We start from the raw sequence: 19,951 nt of genomic DNA, 5'->3' as shown, positions 1-19,951 counted from the left end.
TATTTCCTAGATATTTGCCGAATCTAGAGAAAATGTATAAATATTTACATTATAAAACACATGAGACATGAGAAGTCTTTGCTTAGAAATTAAACTGCTTTCTGTCATGTTACATTACTCAGCCCAAACTCTGACACAGAAACACCGTTGGTGACTCGATGCCCCCCTGTGTGTGTCCTGAGTCACTGCTTCTCTGCATGATTTTTATTTTTTGTTTTAAATCCTCCAAAAGATCAAAGCCTGTGACTCCTGACTGCTCTGCCACTCTCAACAATAGGAGTAATGTGTGTGTGAGTACGTGTGTGTGTGTGATCTCTGTGGCGCATCTCGCCGTGCTTTCCCGCGCCTCCTTCATCTCCGTCTCCTCCTCCCTTTCCCCTCCCGTCCGACCTTTCCTCCTCCAGACTGTGGAGAACTGCGTGTGCATCTTGAGGAACCTGTCCTACCGTCTGGCCGCGGAGACGTCGCACAGCCAGCAGGGCGGCTCCGAGGAGCTGGACGGCCTGTTGTGCGACACCGGCGGCAAGGACGCGGAGAGCTCTGGGTGCTGGGGGAAGAAGAAGAAGAAAAAGAAGGGCCACGACCAGGTGAGGAGAGACACACGTTTTTATTTATTCATGACCGTCCTCCGAGTTCCTAAATGAATGGACTATTGTACCATTTAGTGCATTCTGAATTATTTGGGGCCAGAGCTGTGACACGTTACGGTGTAATTATATTGTTATTCCACAGGATGTAATAAATGTAGAGCACCTTTAAAAAATATATTCACTCCGACTGAAGGTTTTACAGCCGCAAACTTTGATGTTTCATTCAAATTTCGTTTGATAGACTAACATCGAATTGGATAAACAGCTTCTGGTTGTCTAAGTTACTGTCCACAGTGACTTTGATTCACAAAAGCATTTGATTCCCCCTTTGGGATCAACAAGGTATTTTGAATTTGAATGTGAAAACAACTAGCTTTCCCGGATCTTAGTTAGAGGTGTTTGAAAAAGGAACGTGAAAACGTTCCTCTCCGCTTCACAGTCACACACTACACTCGTTTTTGGTCCGTCTCACAAGACGCTGAGTCGCGTCCACACAGCGTGCCGTGAGTGTGGACCTTTTCTTTTTTCTATATATTTTTTTTGTTTTGTTTTTTGTTCTTATGAAGGCTCTGCTTGCTTCCTCGAGGCTCTGCAGGGTCTAAGTGTTTTGGTTCAGTCTGCTCGGCGCCTGCGCTCCGATTTCTGTGAGGCTGATTCCACCTTTCTCTCTCTGGATTCGTTCTCCTCCACGCAGCTGAGAGGCAGAAGCAAGAGATCGACGAGCCCCGCCCTCTTGTCATGCAAATGAGCAATCAGCATCATTCTGATTGAGTGGGGGACGTTTTTCTTGTTTTGTGTGTGTATTGCGTGTGTGTGTGTGTGTTTTTTTAACCACTTCCAGTGTAGCTGTGTGAACTGCTCATCCTCCCTGTATGGCTTATTTTTTCTCTCTATTTTTTTCCGCCCCACCATCACCTCTGCCAATCATTTCTGAATCTGGCTGAGGTTTATGAAATCGGTTTTGGGACTCGGGTTTTATTACATCCCGTTTTTCCCGGATTTTCTCCAGGCAAACGTCTTTTTCTGCTCGTGGGGAGGACGGCGGGTCCGAATGATCATATCGACGCAGGGACAGATCATAACCTCTTCAGTAAAAAAAAAAAAAATGAATCCGTCACTCTCTCTCCCTTCTGCCTGCGCGTCGTCGCCACTCTAGCGCAGCTGCGGGCGATTATCGTGAAGCAGCGATTAGGGAGTGTGCGCGCCGAAGAGGACAAAACTCTAACAACTGCATGGCAATTAGAGGAGAGGAAGGGAAAGGAAGTGGAAGTGGAGGAGGAGACAGGAGATGATGAAGAGGGTGTAGCGGCGCAATCAGGTTAAAGGCGCGAGGAAGACGGACAGCAGCGCTTGGCAGGGTTACGGATGCGGCGAAGGATGCTGTCGCCCGTTAGTCACGTGAAAATGAGACGGGCTGATATTATGTCGTATCAGAGAGACAGAGACGTCTGAACAGAAGACATACTGAACTGAAGCAATAACTTCAGGTGAATCTGCCAAAAAGTGATTGCAAGATAAAATCTGCAAGATCATTCGAGCCTGATGGTGCAGAGTGACGTCATCAGTGTTGTTTCCAGACCAGCACAAATGAGTGAAATGGGAGAAAAATCTGAATTTTTGTCTAGTTTTAACAAATAACTACTTGGCCTGATGCCAAGTAGTTATTTGTTTAGTTTGTCACACAGTTAAATCGATTAAATGTGTGAGAAATTCAAACAAGCCCAAAAATTTCCATTGGTGTAGTTCATCATTTTTCTCTTTTCTCTCTGTTTTGCCACCAGTAGCATTCAGTCTGGTGCAAAATTGGAGGACAATTTCATTTTGCAGGCTTTTCATAATGTCAGAAAACGTCTCCGAGTTTTGAGACCAGGTTGGTTGTTTCCCTAAACACACTTCAGATAAGAACAAATAAAAAAATTGTTAGAATGGCCCAGTCAAAGTTCATATCTAGATCCTCTGGAGTGTCTCTGACAATAATATGGACAGTAATGCTTAGGTGTGCAGAGAGATGCATCGCAATTGACAGCAGCTTTTGTTGCATCTAAAGTTGGTTTTATATTTATTGATTAAGGGTGACTGGATAGAAATCCATGCCACACTTTTCAGATTCCTCTTTATTGTATTTGAAGCGTTTCTCCCTCACACTGCACAACGGAGGACCAAAGCAACTTACAGCCGGACAGATAACCCAGCAGGTTGCGACTTCCTATGCACTTCTCGTCACTCGGTTTAGTGTACGCACGGTCTGTTTTTCTAGCCTCTTGCCAGCACTTTCTGAGGTAGATCATGGTCGCTTCACCAGCGCCTGAATCTGCATCCAAGCAGCAGATGAGCGTCGCTTTGTTTATCGGAGTCCTCTCCTTCTCGTTTGCTGCTTCTGCCCGTGGGGAGCGCCGCCGGGACTCACGACTGCTCCTCCGTTCTGAGCCGTTGTCTTGTTGTTCCGCAGTGGGACGGCGTCGGGCCCTTCCCGGACTTGGCTGAGCCTCCGAAAGGCATCCAGATGTTGTGGCACCCCACCATCGTCAAGCCCTACCTCACGCTGCTGTCAGAGTGCTCCAACCCGGACACCCTGGAGGGAGCAGCAGGGGCTCTGCAGAACCTGGCCGCCGGCAGCTGGAAGGTGAGAGCCGTCATTGTTGTACCGAGCAGCGAGGCGAGAGGAGAGGAGAGGAGAGGAGAGGAGAGGAGATCGCAGTTCTAGTAAAGAGGAAAAAGCCCAAGTCGTTGACAAATGAAAGAAACCTCAACAGTTTTCATCAAAGCTAACAGGGGGGAGTGATGATCATGCAATATTCTTTTAATTGTAAGCATTTCACAAACATTTACCTGTAAATGCTAACAATGATCTAAGCGGCCGACATTTGTTCTATAACAACTGGCACAAAATGAAAGTGTTGCAAATGTTTGATTCTGTCTTTTCCTCGCCCCGTTGTCCAGTGGTCCGTCTACATCCGAGCTGCAGTGCGCAAAGAGAAGGGCCTCCCCATCCTGGTGGAGTTACTGAGGATAGACAACGACCGGGTGGTCTGTGCCGTGGCCACGGCCTTGAGGAACATGGCTCTGGACATTCGGAACAAGGAGCTTATCGGTAAGCCGGCCGAGCTAAAGGTGTACGACGGACTTCCGGTCATTTGAGGATCAAGGTTTGCAGATTCATGGATTTTGTTTTTTTTTTTACTGGGATGCAGAAATGACTCAAGGACAAGCTGCCTATTCTTTTCTGTAGAGCATGTCAAAAATATTTGAAAGGGAGCTGACATAGCTCCCTATTCGACCTGCTATTGTTTGGCTTCTGCACAGGAACGCTATTTATTTTCTTTGAAGGTCTTTGAATATCCACAATATTCAAAGACGGTTTCCGCCCTGCATGCCAATATGCACATTGAGGTATATTTGGTGTATGAAAAATTAAAATAGGCAGTTGGGAGCATTTTTTTTCGAGGAGGCCTCAAGTATTTGCAGATTTTGATCCCCAAACACCGGGGGTCAACCGAATGTTAAGAATATGAAGAAAATAAAGTCTTAAGGCGTGAGATGCAGTTGGGTGTCAGAATGGGAATCTTTTCAGGTGAAGGAAGTTTTATAGCCTATGGCGGTAATATCTCTATAAAACAAAATTTGTGACCAAAAAACTCCAGAATATTACTGCGATCTCTTTTTGTCTCATTTTCTATAAATCTGACCTACTGTTGCATCTTACATCACGAAGTGAAAGTATGAACACACTCCTGGAATATAAACATCCATAAACATATATATATATATATATATATATATATATATATATATATATATATATATATATATATATATATATATATATATATATATATATATATATATGACAAAAACAGGACATTGTTATTGAAATATAATTTAGTTTAAAAATGTTTAAAATATGACTTTCTTTGGCCTTTCTGAATGTAGGTGAACTGGAGCCGCTTCACAAACATCAGGCGCCACAATATTGCCTAATTTGAAGCCTAATTTCGCCATAATTGAAACCGATTGCAACTAAGAGAATTTGCACTGCAGTGGTATCTTAGCAGGTCTATTTGCGCATAGAACTGGTGGAAAGGATTGCCGATTGAATTTAAAAATCAATTAGCAAAATGAAAGCAAAGCATTTTGGAAAATGAATCTCTCTGTTTGCAGATTGCTCCTCTCAGCACAGCAGCTGAACACCTGATACTAGATTTCTTTTCCTTTTCTCTCTTTCTCGCTGGAGACTGACTGATGTCTTTAATAAACTCCGCTTCTCTGCTGGTCCCCATGGCAACAGCCACATGCCTCTTTCCATTTGCTCCGTTCGATGCTTTCGCCTTTGAGCCAAACCGTGTGACGTCTCGCTCGGTGAATGCGGCCGTCCCCGGCGCATGTAGGCCGCCATGTCAGATCTTCCTTTGTGCTGACCCCGGTGCACGCCGCCGTGTTTTCAGGGAACATATTGTCCTCCCCTTGGTTGGAGCACAACCAAATTGCTTGAGCTGCACAGCATATTGTGTGGTCAGGTCCACGGCGCTCTCAGCTGCAAATATCAACACCGTCAGCCCTGGCGGCGTGAGCCAACGGTTGTTTTAATACTCCGCCTAAACAAACGTGACGAAGGGCTCTCGCTGTTTGGAGCGCGCACGGCGACCAAATTGGAGGACGCCGTGTCAACGCCAGCGCAAGGCGAGGATGACCCAATGGGCCGGAGAGAGCCTGACGCCCCGACAGAATCACAGAGGTGTCATGGGAACGTGACTGACGAGCATAAACGCAGAGAGTGGATATTTTGTTTTTTCTCGGGAATACTTTTTCTCTAGTTTTCCTTTGACTACAATGCCGAAAATGGCTTGTTTGTCTGACTGTAGGTAAATGTGAATACATGAACTGAAGGAACAATCCGCTGATGATTTTCTGGCCTTTCTCTCAAAATCGCATCTGTGAGGTTAGACACTGATGCTGGATGAGACCTTTTGGATCGCAGTCCAAAGCATTTTGTAGAACAAAGGTTTGCAACACCTTAGTTCAAATTATTTGAAAGGCCTACTTTAGATGGCAACATCAAAGTCTTGGCCACATTGTATGGATTTGCATGTGCAACCAAGATGAGTTATCATTAGCTAATTATTGCTATTTCTATACAGAGAGAAGAAATGCAGCACCGCAAAAGACAGAGGGAAGTCTAAGCGACTTACAATATCCCCTCATGTGAAGATGACTGATTTCTTGACACCTTTCGTTTATTTTGAAGTACTTGTGTTGCCTCTTCATGTGGACAGAGCTAGCTTATAACGGCTTCTTGTCCAGACGGCTGAAGTTCAAATAACTTCTGAATAATTTAGGCAGCCAGTGCAGAAACGACGAACACCGACAGAGAAGATTCATCAGCGCTGCGATGATATAGCAACAAGCTAGCTCTTAGATGCTAAACGATGCTAAAGTTTGAACTGTTTGCGGGCTTCGTATTGGTACCTAAATGCATGTTTGTTTTTCTCTTTATGGATCTCAACTGCATTTCATCATCTCTGCCGTCACAGAAAAGCAAAAATAACCACAATAAAACGATTCATCTCTTTCTATGTTGATTATATATTATTTCTCTTGAATTTGAACCTTATGTGGATTCTTCGTTTTCAGCATAATGATTAAAACATGCATGAAAACATGTGATCATAAATGTTATCATATTGGTACAGCAGACCTAACTTCCTGTAAGTTCACTTCTTATTTATTTTTTAATGTTTTTTTTTTCCTGTTTTTTTTCCAAAAGTGAGCAAAGGGGTTTTCCAGAAAAATCCCAAGCTTTTCGAGGTCCCACCGCCTCTGGTGGTGGTGATTTAAGTCGAACTTCAAAGCTCCACCTCAAACTTGTGTAACCTTTAGATAAAACACTTCCATAAAGAGTTTTGAGGGGGGGAGGGAAGTTACTTTAAAAAGATGTTTCCTGCAGCTCCGCCTGAAGATACTCTCACGAATTACAGTATTTATTTCACATCTCGTTTCTCATTTCTTTCAGCCTCTAAAAGCTAATCTGTGGCCTCCCGCTAAACCTTTTTTTTTTTTTCTCTGTCCGTCACCTTTGACCAGGCAAATACGCCATGAGGGATTTGGTGCATCGTTTACCCGGAGGCAGCAACAACAACAACACCAGCGGCGGCGGCGTAGGAGGAGGCAGCATCAACAGCAGCATCCTGGCGGGGAAGACCATGTCGGACGACACCGTCACTGCAATCTGCTGCGCGCTGCATGAGGTCATCACCAAAAACATGGAGAACACCAAAGCCCTGAGGGACGCCGGCGGCATCGAGAAGCTCATCGGCATCGCGCGCAGCAAAGGAGACAAGTAAGCCGAACGGGAAGGTGGCGGCGGCGGCGGGTGAACGAAGCAGAGCTGGGGAGACGGTTGCAAAGTCTGACGTGGATTTAAAGAGAATAAAACCGGTTTTAGTTTCAAAAGAACTAAATGTCAATCAAATAAAAACCTGCTGATGGTATCCGAGAACCGCTTACGATCATCCCCAGACAAACCCCTAAAGTGTGTCCACGCCGCTCAGCTTACAAACGGCTCGTCTGGGAATCGTTTGAAATGCACTGCGACTGTTAGCTGTTGCTCTTTATGTCCTCCATTTGGGAGGAATTTAGTCCGACGTAAGAGGACGCTCGCGTTCTGAGAGGGAGTGAAAGGAAAGCGGAGCTGAAGGTCACCTGTGTGCTGTAAACACCAAGCTGAATCAAAGCCGGGTCATCACTGTGTGCTCTCTGCGCCGACTGTTGTTTACTTGAATTTTTAACATCCATCATTGAGGACAGTTGAGAACACAAGTGTGGTTTTTGGAGAGCTTCTCTTTTTTTCCTCACAGTTTGACAGATCAACGCTATTAACGATCAAATCGATTAAATTGACAACAGAACAATAATTATCATTAAAATGATTTGAACTTTTAGGATTAGAAAGTAACTTAATTGCCCTAAATTCCCTTAATTTCACAAATTAAGGGAATGTTTTATAAACATACGCGGCAGGAACTGAGATATCCAAAAAGCCAAACGGATGTTAACTGTGCCTTGCAAAAGTGTTCGCGCCTGTTCAAGATCTTCACATTGCGGTTTGTCAAAACGTGTTTTGATCCAAAACGTTTACTGTGAGCGGTTTTTCTGCTTCCCGCAGCCTGATGCGGCCTCCGCCGTGTTTCGCCTCACATAACATTTGCATGTTGGTCAAAAAATTCAACGTTATTTTGCTGTTGTTGTTTCGTGAGCGAACCGACTTCCATATACCTGCTCTGCCATCTGCGTGGTAAAGGGTCTTCTTAGCACTTTCTAAATAAGATGCATATACTGTATGGTTGTGCTTAGAACATCACAAAATGTGGAAAACTGCTGTTCCAAGGCAGAGTAGGTAAAAATGTGTACAGTAGTGTCTAGAACAATTATCATTTTAACTACAAGGACAAGTAAAATAAGGACATCTGAAGATGCCAATCTGTAAAACACCAACTTTAGTTCATTTCTATAAACTCTACACTTAGTTTTGTGACTAAAGACAATGCTTTGGAGATGCTCTCGGAACATAAAGCTGATTTCTACCAAGCTGATTTTTTTTTCCTCTCTCTCTCTGATAAATGGTTTGCCCTCATGTAAAGCCGAAACAATAACGGTGACTGAAATGTCTTGGAGAAATGAAGTTTAATTTCGCAGACTCTGATAAGGCCACGCCGGCCAATTAAACTCCGAGCCATTAGTCAGCTGAGTGAAAACCTGGAAGAACAGCCGATTGAAATGTTGGCCAATTAATCAATCACAAACAGCAGCGTGTCGTTTGAGGACGCGTCTTTGTTTTGCAGGTGCTACGGCTTGTAGTTTTTGCTCGTTGGGCTGATATTTCTGAGGCTTTTTCATCCATCACAAAAACACAGTCGAGCTTTACGCCGTGTCTTTTTGCTCTCTGCTGAATTCCCAGACATAGTCCCAAAGTGGTGAAAGCGGCATCGCAAGTCCTCAACAGCATGTGGCAGTACAGAGACCTCCGGAGTCTCTACAAGAAGGTAAACGGCCATTTTTGGTCTGGACGTTGCTTTGTTTCGTTCTTATTGTTTGTGATGCCAGACTGACACGCTGAAAATAAAACTGACGCCTTCCCGTCCCGTCGTTTCTTTTCAGGACGGCTATTCGCAGTACCATTTCGTGGGCTCCTCCTCCACGATAGAGCGGGACAGACAGCGGCCATATTCCTCCTCTCGCACGCCGTCCATCTCTCCGGTGCGGACGTCCCCGAACAACCGGTCAGGTGGGTGTCTCCACGCCTCCCTTTCTGTTTTGCGTCCTCCCTCGTCCTTCTTCCCGCCGGTCAGAGAAGCGCCGCTCCATCACAGCCCCAGTCTTCTCCAACCGTCACAGCACGGCGGCTGCCGACAGATTACTCCGCCATCGAGTAAAATCTGTCCTCTGTGTCCATTAAGAACGCTCCCCGTCCTCGCGCTGTTTGAATAACACAAGCCACCGAAGTCTCTCAGAACTTGGGCTGGTGATGATGACGGTGGTGACGGCGGTGATGGTGACAGCCCTTGACAATGTTCATCATCTCTGATCTTTTCAGACTGCTCTCAGGCTGATGGCTGCTGTGAAACCAAAGAGACAAACTTCAAGTTCCAAGTGTCTCTGTGTGCCGAGTTTGCGCTGGAAACGATGCTCGCAGACCCAATCCCCGAGTTTGGGCATTTCGTTTTTGCTACAGACACAAATCATGAATTGTTTTTATTGGATTTGAAAGGAAAATTATGTGAAGGTTTTTTGGTTTGTTTGATTTTCTACGAGATTAAAATCCACAAAGCTTCTGGAAACACTTTATTTGAAGGGGTGCGCATTAGACTGACACCTGTCATAAACATTAAAGAGTCACCATGAAGGCTTTCAACTTCAGTCTTCAAGAGTACTTTGGTAAATAATGACACTTTTAATGCAACTTTGCTTTAAACCCTGGAAGTGCTAAATGGAGCGCGGGGGTTCTAACCAATCCAGCCAAACTTGCGGTGCTGTAATCCCGCCACACTTTGGGATCCGTGAAAAATCCCAACTGAGGGCCACTCTTAATAGACGAAATAATTTGCTAGATATCAGTTGATATGGATGAATGGGCGAATATATTTACTCAGAGAATATCTAAAGAACTGTGTAACATTAAAATGAGCAAAAATATCCAGGCGGACATTTTAAAACATAAACTTAGGACATAAAGGGTCAAAAGTGTCATTATTTGCCGAATGATACAATTTTGACACTTTCTATGCAACTTTGTAATTAAAAATGTTATTATTTTCCAAATAACAGTTTATGACAACAGTCCTAAACATTTCTGAAGAGCCACCAAAGTTTTTATTTTCTCTAATAAGCCTCTCTGAGTTAATTCTTTGTTGAATAGCTTTTTCTTACTGTTAAAGTTGAAATACTTTCGCGGTTCTGCACGTCTTTCTCCAGATTCCCCTGTTCAAGAAAGACATCTCCGCAGCACGATGCTGCCATTACTGTATCTTACCAAGGGACATGGTGTGTTCAGGGTCGGCCTTCCGCCATGAGCCGCAGCTTTCCACACGTACGGGAAAGATTTTCAGTCTTGGACTCGTCTGAGCAGCGCACATCTTTCCACATAACTTTAGACTTGCTGTCCAACAGCAGGTTTCTCTGTGTTGTTTTTGTTTTGTTTTTCCTTGAAGTTATTAGCATGATTTGGGTTTTTAACTTTTCTGCCAAGATGAATTGTGGGGATTAAAGCCAGAAAGCAATAATTGCTACACAGCTGCAGCAGTAATTTTTGGAAAAATGATGGGTTAAATTCTACTTTAATCTCAAGCACTGACCTAAATTTAAAGTGACAGGTTCTCGAATATCTTTTTGCCAGATTCGAGCGCATCTGGAACAAACCAGCAGTCAAAATAAAGTTTTTAAGTCACGAAAGTGAAAATCAAAGACATCAGGGATCACATTTTGACACGTGGAGAGGAAAGGAGACCATCTGGAGAGACAAGAAATGCTGCGTACGCAGGATGGATGATCTCCTGCTACCAAGATATTCTTAACTTTAAACGTACTTTTGTTTGGATCTGAAAATAAATTCAAGTCCATTCTCTGATAGGAAGGAAAAACTGAGGCACTGTGTGTGTTGGCAGCTTTAGGAACGAGAGAGCGCTCCAGCTGCAGAGGCCGACAGTCGAACCGCAGCTGAACATATGGATCAATGTTAACCGCATTAATGCATGCTGAAGACATAGAGTGAAGCTGCTTTTATGTGCAAAGCTGCTAACGGTGGAGCGTTTATCACATTTAAACCTAAACCATGTCTGGCTCTGAACCGACAGATGTTTTTCTATGTGTCCTCGCCATACAGTGGAGCAATAAAGTTTGAAAAAGATGGAAGCTGCCTGTCATGTAGCTGGGACGCAAAAAATAGGGGCTACATTAGTGACAACAAACTGACGTACAGGCTACGAGGAACGTGTTGCATTTGCACCCCGGTAAAGATTTAGAGGGAGGGGGGATCATCTTTTATTACATCAGCGTGATGTCACACTGAAATGAAGTCCAATGTTTAATTCAGCTTCTCATTTACATTTTTAATTAACTTCTATTTTTATTAATTTTTTTGTCTGGTTTCTAGTGGAAATATTTTATAAAACTTGAAATAATAACTTTTCAGCAAGATGTAGGAGCTTGTTTTACGTCAATAATCCCTAAGTATGAATGAAATACATAACGTTTGTTGTCATAAGTGAAAAAAAAAAAAAAAAAAAAGCCCTTTTTTTTCATCCGTATTAAGGAATTATTGACAAGTTGGGTCAGTGATGCTGTGGGTCTGTTTCGGCCGCAGAGCGTCGGATCTCCGTTTGTCGGTTTAGATTAGGACCAAGTGAATCCAAGCGGCCGAGCTCACGCAGAAAGGAAGAAGTGCGAGGCCTCCAGAATGTTTCGTTCATACTTGTTGCTTCCTTTGTTCTCGCCTCCTCATGTATATTGAAATCAAAGAGTAAATATATTCTGTGTGTGCATGTGTTGATTTCTCTTCATTGTTTTTCTTTTTTGTGTGTGCGTAGTGAGCGCTCCCGCGTCCCCCAGAGAGATGATGGCATTGAAGGAGAGGAAGGCAGACTACGAGTCTACCGGCAATGCCAGTTTCCATGGCAACAAGGGCGAGCACACGTCCCGGAAGGACGCCATGACGGGTAGGGATCCCGCCTTGCATGTCTGTCACAATGTCACTGTTTTCCCCCGTGGGGTTAAAGGCTTTAGGAAGAAAGTCGGCCTATGCGTCTCTCTCGGTTTTGCCTGTATGCAGCAAAGCTTTCGCGTTTTTTGGGGTGATTGGTTTTGAAACCAACAGGGTGGAGAATCAGCTCTGACTCGACGTCTGTGCTCTGACTGAAGCTGCAGGCAAAGGAGGGCGAGCTGAGCTGAGCTTTCTGCAAAGACATCTTTACTCGACATCTGCACAATAAGACCATATTTGTTTTTTTGAGGGAGGTAACATGATAACTTTGTGTAATTTATCAGTCATGTAGATTTGTCCTTCAAGCAAAGGGCTAGTTGAGCCCAAAGCAACAGACTGAACACTTTTGTCATCCAGTTTATGGTAGAAAGAGAAATAAAAAAGAGAAAAGCAAAAAATCTAAATCATGCAAATGGAAACGATTGAGCTTGTTTTAGTTCATCGTGCAAATAATCGAGCTATCGTTCATTATGGCTGGCCTAATTCGTGCCGCACGTTTAAAAAAGCACCCGGATGTTTTCTTTATGTTCCTCAGTGTTTTGATTTTCAACCGTAGCTTAGGAGAGCTAAAGGTTAATAGCAAATGACTTTAAACTACAAGCAAAACTGAGCCTAGCCACGCTAGGTTTCCTGCTGTTTGTCGAGGAAACAAAGTCTAAGGATTTGTGCAGGAAAATCCCCTCTGAGGAAACACACAGGTAGAACCTGTGTGTGCGCACAGCACATTCTAAAACACACGTCTGGCATTTCAAAGTCTTTCTACAGGGTGGACACGCGTCCTTAAAAAGCCTTAAATTCAAGAATGTAAAGTCAAGGCTATACAATGTATTAAATTCATTTTTTCAAAAGTAAGTTGGTCTGAAATACATTGATTGCAACTCTTAAGTTTTGTTTTCACAGGACATTTTTTTATTTTTATTTTATTCTTTTCCTCTACGGACTATTCAAAATGTGGGCATCTACATTAAATGCCACTCTTGACGGGTGAGGCTAACGCTAACTAGCTGCTGAACCAGCCTTGCTGGCTAACTTGCTAAGATCCAGTTTATCACCAGTTGGCTGGATCAAGTTTATTCCATTCGTAATGGCCTTAACATCGTAAATTTGAGTTGGTGAAACCAGCAGAAACCCCGTTCTTCCGTCCCCGGATGGGTGAATGGGAGACGGCATGGAGGGTCCAGAGTGACAACAAAACCAAAGACGATACTTTCGCACTAGACGCTTGCATGGGAACATTAAACTCAAGATTTCGTGCTTGTTTTGTGCCATTGTCGCTCAAACTTCTCGCCCTTGTGCCTCCAGGTCAGATCACAGGTGGATCTTCAACCCTGCACAGAGGAGCCTATGTGTCCCCTACTGACGATCTGAAGTACAACCAGGTAAGGCGAGTCTTTCTCGACAATTCGACGGCAGAATACAAAAATTGGGTACGATTTGTTTCGAAGGGCTGCATGCAGAACGCTCTCTCTCTCTTGAAAAACCAAACTGTTGGGATATAATCATTTATTTAGCCATGAAGCGTTGGTGATGGTGATGCAGTGGGAACTTTATCTTGCTAGTCAGCTTAGGATGCTCAAAGTTAAGTGCCAGAACATTAACAAGCCAGATGTCTTCGAGCCAAGGTTGCATACTGCAGTCCTCAAGAGCTTCTGATTCTTCTCCCACCCTATAAAGAGGCAACATTACCTATTACCAAGGCTCTTTATAGGACTGCAGTGAGCAGCAGTTTTTTAAAAAATTTTATTGCTTCTCATTGAGTCAGCGAAATTAAATTTGTTTGCTAGTTGTAAAAAAATTAAAGAAAAGAAGCGTCATTAATAGATTGTAAAAGCTGGTGGGGGTGAAAGTCTTTTTTTTCATTTTTTATGTTCGTAGTTTGCTTGAGAAAATCTGGATCAAAGCCACAAAGTACGCAGGAGTATTAGTGTCCGTCGAGCTTCGGTCATCATGCAGCATCTTAAAGATTTGACGTATTGACTGAAGTTTTATGTAAAGGCTCAACAGTGAAACAGAGGCACAGCGGTGTGTGGTTTTAAGGTTTTATTCAAATGCGAATCTGAAAAACTTGAGTCCATTTAGATTCCCCCCGCTTCACTCCGATAGCCAACTGGAAGAGAACTAATTACTAGAGTCTGCTGAAGCTAACAGGGTAAAGAGGGTCATGTCTTGGGAAGGTATCATCAACGGTTGTGTGCGCCACAATCTTTTCCTGTGTGGAAGAGGTTCCTGTTTGCAGGACAAACTGCTTCCTCTCACGAAGGACCTTTGGTCTCTTTCCAGGTCTCTTCCCAAGGCTTACCATCAGAGCCCTATCCTCCTTTCCAGAACCCCCCGCCACCGGACAGCAGCAACTACGAGGACCAGGCCTTCTACGACAGCCAGGTCCACCAGGGAGGCCGTCCCCCGCAGGGCGACCTCAACATGCACCTACAGGGACTAAAGTCCACCGGCAACTATGTAGACTTCTACTCGGCCTCCAGACCCTACAGCGAGCTCAACTACGAGACCAGCCACTACCCAGCCTCACCGGACTCTTGGGTCTGAAGGGACACGAAGAACGGAGGAGGACGAGACGAATGACGGGGAGAAGGGGGGACGGTTCAAGTTTGGAGTTCGAGCTGAGAGGACAGTTTGCCTCCCTTCCTCCCTCTCCCCTGTAGTTTCTGAGTAGCATTATAGATAGCAGGACAAAGGAGGAGGAAGAGGAGGACGGAGTAGCAGTACGGAGACATTGGGACAGGACTCTCCTTTCAGAGACGCCTGAGGATGGCACGAGACGGAGCCGACGAGAAGAAGAGCTGCCACGCATGTGCATGCACACGACCAATCGGACACTTTCTGTTCATGTGTTGCATTTCTGATCAACAAGTGTTTTCATAGAGTGCTCAGCTCGGCAGGGAGACCCCGGGCCCCTGAGGGACGAGACGGACGTGGGGAGAGAGTCGGAATGTACGGAGTACGGGGAGGGAGAAGGGAAAGGGAGGAAGGTTCGGGTTGGCGATCGCTTTGGGGATCGGAAGGACGGCGGCGACGGAGGGAAACGGACAAGCGGTCTCCACGGCTGGAGGTTGAGGGGGACGCAGTGACAGTGGTCGCCTGTAAATATGTGCTATAGCAACACGGCTTGTAGTAACGTGAAGCACAAGAGGCAGAGCCGTCGGACGTTTAGCGTGGGCTTCAGCGAGGTGTCTCCTCCTCTGGGCCGAAGGACGGGAAACATTTTGATGGTTTTGTTGTTTTTTTTTTTTTTGTCCGTTTCTTTCTACTTTTTTAAATTCCTGTGTATAGTATTTGATGTCCCACTGTACGTTGACGCAGATGCATTGTGTACTGTACATTGCACTATTTCTCATGTTCTTTTCTGGCCTTTTTTTAGTTTGTCTTTTTATTTATTTATTTTTTTGCCACTGGGTCAGCCTCACCTGATAACCTGGCATCACACGGAATAGCCGCACTTAAAATCTCACACCACAGTCGTGTGTTTTGTTGCTAATGTGAAACACTGGAGATGAACTGCTGGGTCACGGTGCTCCTTTCACTGCCCTGCTGTTAGCAGACGGTACCGCCGCCAGGAAGAGCCGAAGAGCGAGAGAGAGAGAGACTGACACGCCATTCCTTCTCTGCTCGCTTTCGCTTTCCTGGGCTAGCTTTTGCGCTTCGACGTTGCAAATCCGCTCCTCGTCGTTTAGGGCATCCTCGAAGCGACTCGTCACCCGTCGTTGTATATAACCGTGCCAAACAAGCGTGCTATCGTCCCCTCGACTTAACGGAGTGGATCAAAGGGTCCAAGTTCAGCTGAACAGCCTCTCGGTTCAGACGGTGCCAGTTTGTATATGCTTTGTTTTTTTGTTTTTGTTTTTTAAACTGTGTTATACTGAGATGAAAATTGTCTAACTTGCACCAACAAGAAGAAAAACCCACCCACACACACATGGAAAAAAATAATAATAAAAAATTAATTCAAAACCCCACTGAGGGCCAGTGGGGCCCCGGCAGAGCCTCACTCGCTCCGATGTACAAAATTAGTTGATTTCTGTGTTGTAAAATAGTCAATGTTTGAAGTACAAAACGAAGAAGAAAAAAAAAAAAAAACAACAAAAAAACTTTTCTGAGAGAACGGGTGGCGGTTCTAACTTCATGGTAGACAAATCTGTTAATAGAGTACGGATATATATTATATAAATGCAAATATATACTTTTTATGTGCAGATGTGGATGTCACTTATAGCAGCAACAGTAACGGGAAAAGACTTGTTAAAACAACAACAAAAAAAAAGACAACAGCTACATGTAGGCATTTTGTTCACATCTTCTTTTTCATGTCAACACACTAACCTGTCAGCTTTGTGTAGTAACGTTGTTGCTTTGTGGAGTAGAGTAGCCCAGGCGCCAGGGATCCACGTCGTCGCTGATTCAAACCAACAAGGTGCTACATTTGTTGAGTATTACCAACGTGTCGGTGTTTTAACAGCGCACAAACCATCTCCAGATTACTCTGGGTATCCGCACGGCCTTGCTAGAGTATTCACACTGCTTCTCTTTAACGGTCGTTGTGCCGCGCGGCACAAACGCCGATGGACTTGAATCGGAGCCCATTGGACAGATGGGTGTCGAGCGAGAAGGAAAGAAATCCATCTTGTTTTTGGGTTGTTTTTTTTTAAACTTAAATGAAATCTGGAAAGTGTGGCAAACATTTGCCTTTAGCCCCTTACAGTCAACACACTGCAAAATAAAGACAACAAAATTTTACCGTGCTGTTTTTTTTTTTTTTTTTTTTTTTTTTTTGCCTGCTTAGTTTCTAGTGGAAATATCTTGGAAAATTTGACATACGGCTAAAATCAAAAGTAAACGTTACAAGTGACTTTGTATCAAAATATAAAAGCTTGTTTTAAGTCAATAATTCTTTAATATTGATTTTAAATAAGTACTAGCTCCTCTGGCAGATTATTTTACTTGTGACATGGGGGAAACTGTCAAAGTGTGTGAGTACTCTACCAATGCACTTTTTATAAGCTGACCTCCTCATGTCAAAGTGCAAAACTTGCATCCCATGAATGCATGAGTATATATATTTTTTTGTCATCAAGCGACAAAAAGGCTGTGTTGAATCAGCTGACCGGCAGACCCTGGCCCCGCCCTACCCACTGCTGTTTTAGAAGTCCTAGAGGTCACCTTCCAATGCTTAAAACGCCACTCAGAACGAAGGTGTCCCCCCCCTACACACACACACACACACGCACACACACACACACACACACACACACACACACTGGATGATCAACAGATGTGCCGTATTTGTTAGTGAGCATCTGGAAACTGACAACATCATGTATGTCTTTTGTGATCCTTAGACAAAAAAACTGACTTATAACGGAGATGCAATGTCGGTGACCTTTTTTTCTTTTTATTTCATTTTTTTCCTCTCTCTTTTTTTTTTTTGTTGCTAGACCAAATGTGTTTTAAAAAGACAATTGTGAATCTTTCTATTGCCTCAAACAGATTGCAACTGCTCCAAAAAAATTATATATATATAAATGGACCATTGAAGAACCTCTGATTGTTCAAGTTGTTCTTTTGTTTTATTTTATTTTATTTTTTTCCTGGCAGCAAAACTACTTCTTTGTTGTTTGAAATCATATTTGAGAATGGAGCCAGAGGCGAGGCTAAGTAACTGCGGATGTGGCGCTGATTGGCAGCAGACAGAAACGCCTCCTGGCTCGTATCGATCGCCTTCACTCAGGCACAGTCTGGCTCGCGGTTCCCTCTGGGCGTGATGACCGTTCCGGTAAATGGGTCAAAAGCAGGACATGGACTTTTAAAACCAGTGCGCGCTGACAATTCCTTTTAAGAAAGGAAAAAAGGGGCCATCACTAAGAACCTAATTGTTGGACTACCTTCAATAATCCACGGCGGCAGCAGGCGGGCCTTTTACAATCTGCAATCACAGATAATCCACAAAAACGATCATCCAAATGCATAAAAGTGCATTTTCTGAGCTCTGTCGTCGAACTGGATTCTCCAACAATCTTTGAACTTCTCGTTTTGGTTGTACGGATACTGATATTTCAATCCTTTTTTTACTTCAATTAACTTTAAGCCTTTAAGTTGGTTTTATTAAACACCGCTCCTGATCCGAAGCGTCCAAAATGCAAGAAACTAATCGCCAGCAGACGAAACATAATGCAAGACGTTTGTCATTTGAGTTGAAATGAGTTCATTTTTATTACGCCGTTTGTGGATAGCTTTATCTCAGTCCTGCAGGCAACCAGACTGCCTGACCCGTAAAGGGTCATGACTGCTCTCTGGCGGCCGTGAGGGGAAACTGCACCACAGGTCAGGATGGCAGCCATTTTAGTCTCGCAGGTCCATTCTGCTTGACTCTTCCCAGATGGCACTGCAGAACCAGCCTGCACGTTCTGCACGTTCTGCGGGTACTGTCGTCTCTCGCGTACTTCAGATTGGACTCTCGACTCCTCTTTTCCATTGCTGTTGTGCTAAAAATAGTTGTTTAAAACAAGAGAAATCAAACGTTTGATCATCAAAGACAAGAAAGAAGTGAATTATATCTGTAGGCAGGTCCTTACTGTGTGCCCAAGGGATAAGCAAGCACAGCTGGCTTGTTGAAGGGCCTGGACTTCTCACACAAAATACTGATCTTAAAATTCCTGCAGGTTTTTAGTTTGATTTGGTTACGATGAAACGAAGCAGCAGCCTGCCACAGGTCGCAGCGTCAAATTAAAAAAAAAATAAAATAAAAATGAAGTGGAAAACTGTCAATAATATGACAGAAAATTTTAGAATGGTGCATTAATATTAAACTGTCTCGTGTCGTGAGAAGCGAAACGGTCAATTGCTAAAAACGAATGAAAAACATGTTGATTGTTGTCGTAGGAATACAAAAAAGATGTGCATGTCATCCACCTCCACTGGTTTTATTAATTCAAAAGTGTATATATGCTTTGTTGATATTCTGAAGGAATCTTATATTCAGAGACAAACTCAAAAGGTAGAAAAAAGCAACAACTAGGATAATGAGCATATCATAAGGCGAGGGACTGTGACAAGTGAAAGTTATTGATTGATTTTGGCATGTGAAGCAGGTCTGCTATGCTTGTTTACATTCAGTGCCATCAAGTTGATACAACATATGAGAAATATATCATTGTATTATTTTTTTAAATTGAAAAATCCAATAATTTGTTTCTTTTTTATTACTTGTACCTTTCAATATAAAGCTCTAACATAGATATTAAAGCCTTGCAATGTCTTGTACCAAAAGGGAAAACAATTTGAATGAAGGCCTCAAGCTTCAGCATTAGATGTAGTCGGCATTTAAAGAAATGCTGCATTAATTTGGAAGCAAACTCTTTGTTTTCCAAATGTTTGACGGCTGCCGTCAATAATATGTGATTTTATTCTCAAGCTTGACCTCTGATTTCCAAGACAGACGCAGCATCGGTTTTTAGTAACGGTGCCACATGTCGAGCGTCATTGTTTGGCCAAACGGACATGCTTGTCTTCCACAGGAACAAAAATGAGCTTAAAAAAATGGTAACGTGTAGATGTGTGTAAAACAAGTCATTTCTGGGAAATGTTACAGAACTGTAATGATTATTTATAGATTATATAGATGCTAACATAAAAAATAAATAATTTCTCTGTATTTATAGCGGTGACCCTAAAACCTATAAAAACCTGGAAGAAAAACGGCTAACGACGGCTTTAATGCGGCACGACTCACCGAGCCGGTGGCCTGCGGACAGGAAACTGTGCCGTGATAACTTTAAAAAGTCAAGAGTGAAGAACTAAAGCTGTTTATTTTGGGCTCTGCCTTTCAGCTGCTTCACAAAGCCCCAACAAAGCCGCTGTGAGCTCGCGCTTCAAAACGCTCCTTAAACGCACTCTGCGCCAGTCAATAAGGATCTTTTGTCTCGTTTTGTCGACCTGCTCTGAAGTCTCTACTTCCTGTTTCATTGGGTCGTGTTCAAAATTCTCAACCATCTTTTATGCATCTAGCCGGTTGTGAGATTACTTCTGACTTGTGAGCCTGTTCCTCCAGGCTTTTGTCTCCATATCTAAGTGAAAACTGACTCTACCAAATTATTATTTTTTT

At 43.6% G+C, this 19,951-nt stretch overlaps 1 protein-coding gene across 2 annotated transcripts in view; it reads left to right on the top strand.

Moving 5' to 3' along the window:
* ctnnd2b (catenin (cadherin-associated protein), delta 2b) overlaps positions 1-17,390 on the top strand; it is a 129,952-nt gene extending 112,562 nt beyond the window's left edge. For both annotated transcript variants that reach the window (XM_055032813.1, XM_055032812.1), the window contains 9 exons: positions 405-587; positions 3,040-3,213; positions 3,531-3,681; positions 6,669-6,924; positions 8,542-8,626; positions 8,742-8,868; positions 11,666-11,794; positions 13,141-13,217; positions 14,119-17,390. In XM_055032813.1, coding sequence (XP_054888788.1) covers positions 405-587; positions 3,040-3,213; positions 3,531-3,681; positions 6,669-6,924; positions 8,542-8,626; positions 8,742-8,868; positions 11,666-11,794; positions 13,141-13,217; positions 14,119-14,382 — 1,446 coding nt within the window. In that variant the 3' untranslated portion in view covers positions 14,383-17,390. The remainder of the gene's footprint in view (positions 1-404; positions 588-3,039; positions 3,214-3,530; positions 3,682-6,668; positions 6,925-8,541; positions 8,627-8,741; positions 8,869-11,665; positions 11,795-13,140; positions 13,218-14,118) is intronic.
* The last annotated feature ends 2,561 nt before the right edge of the window (positions 17,391-19,951 follow it).

The sequence above is a fragment of the Poeciliopsis prolifica genome, unplaced genomic scaffold (assembly GCF_027474105.1).
Source record: "Poeciliopsis prolifica strain line A6 unplaced genomic scaffold, Auburn_PproV2 SCAFFOLD008, whole genome shotgun sequence".
Classification (NCBI taxonomy): Eukaryota; Metazoa; Chordata; class Actinopteri; order Cyprinodontiformes; family Poeciliidae; genus Poeciliopsis; species Poeciliopsis prolifica.
Note: the sequence above shows the minus strand (reverse complement) of the source record. Positions and strands in the feature narration are given on the sequence as shown.